The sequence below is a fragment of the Oryx dammah genome, unplaced genomic scaffold, assembly GCF_014754425.2.
Source record: "Oryx dammah isolate SB20612 unplaced genomic scaffold, SCBI_Odam_1.1 HiC_scaffold_5, whole genome shotgun sequence".
Lineage (NCBI taxonomy): Eukaryota > Metazoa > Chordata > Mammalia > Artiodactyla > Bovidae > Oryx > Oryx dammah.
The window spans coordinates 98,924,301-98,932,824 of NW_024070189.1; the positions used below are offsets into that span (position 1 = coordinate 98,924,301).

An 8,524-nucleotide genomic window follows, 5' to 3' on the forward strand; every position below is an offset into this window, starting at 1 on the left:
AGTGTATAAAGTTTTCGTTATGCCAAATGAATAAACTCTAGAGATCTGGCATATAAGGTAGTGGTGGTGGTTTAGTCCCTAAGTTGTGTCCAACTCTTGCAACCCCATGGACTGTAGCCTGTCAGGTTCCTCTGTCCATGGAATTTTCCAGGCAGGAATACTGTAGTGGATTGCCATTTCCTTCTCCAGGGATATAACATAGTAAATAAAGTTGATAATATGGTATGAGATAGTCAGAGATAACCACAATTTGAGAACTGCTGAACTCAAAGACAATTCTTGTAGGTATCAACAGTAACCACAATTTGTCATCAAATGAAGTTAATCCTTAGCCAAAATGAATGACTTAATGATCTCCCTGGATTTGGACTAAGGACATTTCTGTCTCTCTGGGGAATATTTATTTGGGGTAAATTTTGTGTTCCTTTTTTCCTCCTTGTTGGCTAGCCCGGCATACTCATGGAAAGAGGAAACCAAACAGGAGTCAGAAACTTTCTCCTCCTAGGATTCACAGAGGACCCAGACCTGCAGCCTCTCCTCTTCGGGCTGTTTCTGTCCATGTACCTGGTCACATTCACTGGAAACCTGGCCATCATCCTGGCCGTCATCTCAGACTCCCACCTCCACACCCCCATGTACTTCTTCCTCTCCAACCTGTCCTTTGCAGACATCGGTTTCACCTCCACCACCATCCCAAAGATGCTGTGGAACATCCAGAAACAGAGTCAAGTTATCACCTATGCAGGCTGCCTCAGCCAGGTATTTTTTTTCATTGTGTTTGGATGCCTGGACAATTTACTCCTGGCCGTGATGGCCTATGACCGCTTCATGGCCATCTGTCACCCTCTGCACTACATGGTCATCATGAACCCCCGGCTCTGTGGGCTGCTGGCTCTGGGGTCCTGGAGCCTCAGTGTCACAGGCTCCCTGCCTGAGACCTTGACTATCTTGAGGCTGTCTTTCTGCAGAAGCAGGAGGATCCCACATTCTTTTTGTGATCCTCCTGAAGTCCTGAAGCTTGCCTGTTCTGACACCCTCATCAATAACACAGTGGTGTATTTTGTGACTATTATACTAGCTGTTTTTCCTCTCTCTGGGATCCTCTTTTCTTACTATCAGATTTTCTCCTCCATCCTGAGAATTTCATCAGTCAGGAGCAAATACAAAGCTTTTTCCACCTGTGGGTCTCACCTTTTTGTGGTTTCCTTGTTCTATAGCACAGGCCTAGGGGTCTACCTCAGTTCTGCAGTCACTTCATCCTCTAGGACAAGTCTGGTGGCCTCGGTGATGTACACCATGGTCACCCCCATGCTTAACCCCTTCATCTACAGTCTGAGGAGCAGGGACATGAAGGGGGCCCTTGTGCGGCTCATTAGCAGGGCACCATCTCTCATTCACAGGGCCTTCAGAGGACTCTCAGAAGTAACTGGGCGATTCGTGTTGATGTATGGCAAAACCAATACAATATTGTAAAGTAATTAGCCTCCAATTAAAATAAATAAATTTATATTTTTCATGTCAATGTATGGCAAAACCAATACAGAATTGTAAAGTAAAATAAATAATAATAATAATAAATAAAAAATAAAAAAGGATCCCTAAAAAAAATTAAAAAAAATTAAAAATTTTTAATAGAATTTAAAGCATGCTTCCAAAAAAAAAAAAAAAGTTACTGGGCATATAATATTGAGTATCAGACATCCTGGCTTCCTTCATTTAATGTTTTTATCTTTCCTAATTCTCATATTTTAAAGAAAAACTTTCCTTCGGTCTTCACAGCCCTCTCTATTTTCCTTCATGCTATATCTTTGGTTCCCTTTTTCACTTTGTAACCATATGAATTTTAACTTCATATGAATTGAAACTGATATTTAAAAAAATAAACTGAGTCTCATGTTTTTAATATATATCCTCAAAGTGATGGGATGTATACCTATTATGGAAATGTTGCCCTGCAAACTCATTTACAGAGATGTTTTCTGAGGTTGTGTGAATTAAATGAACTGGAAGAAGTGTCCTTTTTTTCTGAATAGCTTTCAGTCACATCAAACTTAATGATATTTATTTAATTCCTGATATGTGAATTCTGGAGCTGAATAGTTCAAAGCTAGCCGTCAAGTACTCAGGATCCTTCTGCTTTTCTGCTCTCTCTCTAGCTTGACCGTGGGTCTTCTACCCTTATGGTCACAAAATGGCTTCTGCCCTTCCAGCAGTTGCGACTGCATCCCAGGGAGGTGGAATAGAGAAGTATAATATAGAAGATAGCCCTTATCATTGACCACTTTAGTGTATTCTGTCTGGCTTCAAACTTTCATATCTGCATCCATTACCTAAGAAATTTCTCTAGTCTGCTCTGCCCATGTTTAGAGAATTAATGTCTCAGGAATCACTCCTTAACCAAAGACAAACAAGAATTGGTGTATAAATCACTTGCCCATTGAGTGAAATAAGTCTGAAGCATACATATTTTACTGGCTCCCATCTTCCCCAGCAGAAGTTCCAGTTGATAACGGTGGTAATTGGCTGGATAAACACACCTTTCATGGTTGTTTCCTCTTGCCTGACTCATGATTCTATTTCCTGGGACCAATAAAATCTTTGTCTTAACTAGACTGAGCTACATTTCCTGAAACACATAGTGACTTGATTGGCAAAACCACAAAAGATATGCCTACTTAGAACCTGTGAATGTGACCTTTTTGGAAAAAGTATCTTTGCCAATTTATTTAAGGTTTTAAGATGAGATAATTATGGATTGCTTGGGTGTGCCCTAAATCCAATGTCAGTTGTCCTTAGAAGACACAGGAGAGGGACTTCCTGCTAGTCCAGTAGTTAAGAATCCACCTTGCAATGCAGGGGACTTGGGTTTGATCCCTGGCTGGAGAACTAAGATTCCACAAGCCTTGGAGCAATGAAGGCCTGAGCCACCACTACTGAGTCTATGTGCCACAGCTAGAGAGACCCCATGCCACAAGAAAGATCCTACAAGCCACAACTAAGACCTGACAGAGCTAAATAAATAAAAATAAACTTTAAAAATGTTTTATCAAAAAAAAAAAAAAGATACAGGAGAGGAGACAAAACAAACCAGAGAAAGTTCCAGACATAAAGGCAGAAATTAGAGTGACATGGACACAAGGCAAGGAGCTCTTGGAACCACCAGAAGCAAGAACGGATTCTCTCCTAAAGGAGGGGTCTGCAGGCCCCAGACCATGGACCAGTACCAGCCCATGGCCTGTTAGGAACTGAGCCACCCAGCAGGAGGTGAGCTGCAGGCCAGCAAGTGAAGCTTCATCTGTATTTACAGCTGCTCCCCACTGCTTGCATTGCCACCTGAGTTCCACCTCCTGCTCAACATACTCAACAAAAATAATGTGCTTGAAACATCCTGAAATCCCAGGTCTAGGAAAAATTGTCTTCCACAAAGCCAGTCCCTTGTGCCAAAAAGGATGGTGTGCATGCTAGGTTGATTCAGTCACATCCAGCCCTCTTTGCAACCCTATGGCCCATAGCCCATCAGGCTCCTCTGTCCCTGCTGATATCTTGATTTGGGGTTTTTGGTCTCCAGAACTGTAAGAAAATAATTTCTGTTCCTATAAGGAACCTGTGTGTACGTATTCAGTTGCTTCAGTCATGTCCGATTGTTTGCAACCCCAAGGAAGGTAGCCCATCAGACTCCTCTGTCCACGAAATGCTCCAGACAGGAATACTGGAGTGGGTTGCCATGCCCTCCTCCAGGGCATCTTCCCAACCCAGGAACTGAACCAGAGTCTCCTGCATGGCAGGCAGATTGTTCACCACTGAGCCACAGGGAAAGCCCTATAAGGCACCCACATTGTGGTAATGTGTAACAGCAGCCATAGGGAACTAACACAGATTGTAAGGAAGATTCTTAGTGTACTTGGAGAAATCAGCTGTCATTTGTGGACACACACACACACACATACACACACACACACATACACACACACACACACATACACACACACACACTGCTGAAGGCCTGATGATTTGCTCACTAGCATGAAGCTGCAGGGGCTTTCTAGTGGTAAAGAACCTGCTTGCCAATGCAGGAGACAGAAGAGACATAGGTTTGATCCCTGGGTCAGGAAGATTCCCCCAGAAGAAGGGACGGCAACCCACTCCAGTGTTCTTACCTGGGAAACCCCATGGACTGAGGAGCCTGGCAGGCTACAGTCCATGGGGTCACAAAGAGTTGTACATGGCTGAAGCAACTTAGCACACACTCACATGAAGCTGCAGATGGACCTACAACTGTTCTACATTCCCAGAGAACCTCTTTGAGTCTCTCCACCTCTTGGGCCAAGAATGTCCATTTATATCCATGACAAAGGGTTCTGGGTTCTACAGGATTCCTCATCACTGAGGTCAGAAGCAACACAGGTGAACACAGGCTTTATTCCATCCCCATGAGTTTCCATCTCTTGCTTGTGTCTTCCAGCCTGCCTTTGATAACTCCCCAGTCTATCTTCTCATCTCAGGATAAACCCAGAAAGCAGGTTGCATATTTTACAATACATGATTTCAGAGGTCATAGATAAATTTGTCCCATTCTGGCTGACATGAAGGATTGAAAGAATGAAAAGATTATCTAATCCAACCCAAAATTCCCCACACACACACAAAAATGATTTATATTTCCAATGTGGGGGAGGGGTAGGGAGTTTGGGATGGACATGTACACACTGCTATATTTAAAACGGATAACCAACAAAGACCTACTGGATCGGGAAGATCCCCTGGAGAAGAGAATGGCAACCCACTGAAATATTCTTGCCTGGAGAATTCCATGGAGAGAGGAGCCTGGCGGGCTGCACACCAGGGGGTCACAAAGAGTCAGACATGACTGAGCAACTAGCATTATATATATATGAATATATACATATATATATATATGTCTGTGTGTGTATGTGTGTGCATGTTCAGTCACTCAGCCATATATAAATTCAAATACCTGTACCTGAATTTAACATAAATTCAAGTTCCTGTACCTGAAGTAAACACGGAACCAGTATTTTGTTATTGAAAGTGTGACCCTCACACTCAGACCTGCATCAACACACAGCCCAGTAGCTTGCTAGAAATGCAGGGTCCCAGGGCCCACTGAGGACCTATTCAATCAGAATTTGCACTTGAATTAGAATTCCTGCTGACTTGTTGGCACAAGGAGGAAAGAGAAGTGCCCTTGTAAAGGGTTTATCTCCAGTACTACAGCAGCTTACTGCAGTATTCTTGCCTGGAGAACCCCAGGGACAGAGGAGTCTGGCAGGTTACAGTCCTTGGGGTTACAAAGAGTCAGAAATGATTGCGTGACTGAACACACAGGAGGCATAAAGTGCTTCCAGTAAAAGTAGAACTTATGTCCATGTATCTTATTAATAGTTTGAGTAGAGAATTAGTGTATTAGTGATGTAGGAATATAAAATATAGTCAGGGCATTTCTTTCTAATGTTTTGGTGGAACATATTTGACCACATTTCATATTGATTAAAAACATACATACTGGGCTTCCCTGGGAGCTCAGTGGTAAAGACTCTGCCTTTCAGTGCAGGAGACAAGGGTTGGATTCCTGGTCCAGGAAGATCTCACTTGCCTTGGAGCAACTGAGCTTGTGTACCACAACTATTGAGCCTGTGCTCTAGAGCCCAGAACGACAAATATGGAGGTCCTCACATGCTAGACCATGTTCTGCAATAAGAGAGGCCACCTCAAAGAGAAGCCCATGTACCGCAAACAAGAGTAAACCCTCCTCACTGCAACTAGAGAAAAACCCACTGAGCAACAACAACCTAGCACCACCAAAAAGATAAATAAATATGCACACCAAAGAATGCTTGTAATACATCATTGCAATAGTATTTGTCGGAGATATACACTTCACAGTATCTTCTGTGAAAAAAAGTTCAAATGTAAAGAGGGGTGTGCTAATGAGCTTGTTGTTGTTTAGTTGCTAGGTTGTGTCCTACTCTTTGTGACTGTAGCCCGTCAGGCTCTTCTGTCCATGGGGTTTCCCAGGTAAGAATACTAGAGTGGGTTGCCATTTTCTCCTCCAGGGGATCTTACGGACACGGGGATTGAACCAGTGTCTCCTGCATTGGCAGGCAGCTTCTGTACCACTGAGCTTCCAGGGAAATGCTAATGAGCTTACCTTGCAATTGCTTCATTATCTCTGAGGCTGAATGTGTGTGTAGATGTGTTTGTCATTTATTTTCTCTATCTTAAATTATGTGTGTGAGTCCTTTGCTTTTCTATATAGGGTCAGAATAGGATTCCTATCTTTGAGTGCAATATTTCAAACAAAGAACCAGAGATGTTTTTTAGTTGTTAAGATGTTGTTTCGTTGTTAAATCATATCCAACTCTTGGCAACCCCTTGGACTGTAGAACACCAGGCTGCTCTGTCCATGAGATTTCCCAAGCAAGAATATTTGAATGAGTTGCCATTTCCTCCTCCAGGGGATCTTCCCAGACCAGGGATTAGAACCATGTTTCCTGTATTTGCAGGTGGATTCTTTACGACTGCACCACCAGTGCAGTCTTTGTTCCTACCTTTTGTCCCATTTTCCTTTTTTCCCCATTTTCCTTCTTACTCAATAATTTCTCATGGACCGGCCTCAAATCACAAGTCTAATGATGAATTCATTAGTTTTATGGCTGTACAACAGGTCATGGTGTGCCTGTACTACTGACACCTTGATGGTCTTTCATATCCTTTATCATTAAGTTGCTATTATACCAAAGCTACACAATACGTAAGATAGTGAAGTTCAAACTCTGATTCTAACCATGGAGGGTTTCATCCCTCAGGGATTTTTGTCGGTCACACATACAGGGCTCTGTAGGTCAGGGATGCTCTATATATCCTTCAATGCACAGGAGAGACACCACCACAAAAATTATCTGGCTCAGAATGTCAATGGTGCCAACACTGGAGGACTCTGAGTTAAAGTCTATCTGTATTTGGAAGGTTTATAGCTGTCTTCGTCCGAGGTCAGGGGCGGCGGCCGACAGGAGCTACCCCACACACGAGGCCAGGGACTTCAGCCGAGAGGAGCAACCCCACATCCAAGGCACAGTGGCCGCGTGGGTGCAGGAGGGCCGAGACGAGCTACTGCATGTTCCAGGTCAGGAGGGGCAGCAGTGAGGAGATACCCCTCGTCCAAGGTAAGGAGCAGCGTCTGCGCTTTCCTGGAGCAGCTATGAAGAGATACCCCACATCCAAGGTAAGAGAAACCCAAGTAAGATGGTAGGTGTTGCAAGTGGCCATCAGAGGGCAGACACACTGAAACTATAATCACAGAAAACTAGTCAATCTAATCACATGGACCACAGCCTTGTCTAACTCAGTGAAACTAAGCCATGCCATGTGGGGCCACCAAAGATGGGCAGGTCACGGTGGAAAGGTCTGACAGAATGTGGTCCACTGGAGAAGGGAATGGCAAACCACTTCGGTATTCTTGCCTTGAGAACCCCATGAACAGTATGAAAAGGCAAAATGATAGGATACTGAAAGAGGAACTCCCCAGGTCAGTAGGTGCCTAATATGCTACTGGAGATCAGTGGAGAAATAACTCCAGAAAAAATGAAGGGATGGAGCCAAAGCAAAAACAATACCCAGTTGTGGATTTGACTGGTGATAGAAGCAAGGTCCAATGCTGTAAGGAGCAATATTGCATAGGAACCTGAAATGTTATGTCCATGAATCAAGGCAAATTGGAAGTGGTCAAATAGGAGATGGCAAGAGTGAATGTCGAAGGACTGATGCTAAAGCTGAAACTCCAGTACTTTGGCCACCTCACGTGAAGAGATGACTCATTGGAAAAGACTCTGATGCTGGGAGGGATTGGGGGCAGAAGGACAAGGGGACGACAGAGGATGAGATGGCTGGATGGCATCACCAACTCGATGGACGTGAGTCTGATTGAACTCTGGGAGATGGTGATGGACAGGGAGGCCTGGCCTGCTGCGATTCATGGGGTCTCAAAGAGTTGGACACAACTGAGTGACTGATCTGATCTGATCTGATCATATGATTCAGCTATTCAACTCCTGAGTATTTATTCCCAAATATGAAAGCACTAATTTTTAAAGATGCATGCACCCTTAAATTGATCACAACAGTATTTAAAATAGCCAAGATTTAGGGGGAAAACATATGTAAATGTATATTTATATACATTTAAATGTATATACATGTAAATGTATATATATATATGCATACACACAATGGAATACTACTCAGAATGAAAAAGATGAAACCTTTCATTTGCAGCAACATGGATAAAATTTGAGAGTGTTTTGCTAAGTCAAATAAAACAAATAGAAGAAGAAAAATACCCTTTGATTTCACTCATATGTGGAACAGAATGAACAAACAAAGCTAGTAAATAAGCACTCCAAAGCAAACAAGATCTAACAGGTAGGGTGAATTGCTTAAAGGGGATAGACTTCATCATGAAGAATGGAAACTAAAGTTTTGCTTGTGAGTGCTCTGTCCCATATAC

At 43.1% G+C, this 8,524-nt stretch overlaps 1 protein-coding gene across 1 annotated transcript; it reads left to right on the forward strand.

Annotated features, from left to right (window-relative positions):
- The first annotated feature begins 459 nt into the window (after window positions 1-459).
- LOC120864627 (olfactory receptor 7C2-like) lies at window positions 460-7,164 on the forward strand. Its single transcript, XM_040241656.1, has 2 exons — window positions 460-1,445; window positions 6,996-7,164. Exons 1-2 carry the CDS (start codon window positions 460-462, stop codon window positions 7,162-7,164), a joined length of 1,155 nt encoding a protein of 384 aa, XP_040097590.1.
- Window positions 7,165-8,524: the final 1,360 nt, after the last annotated feature.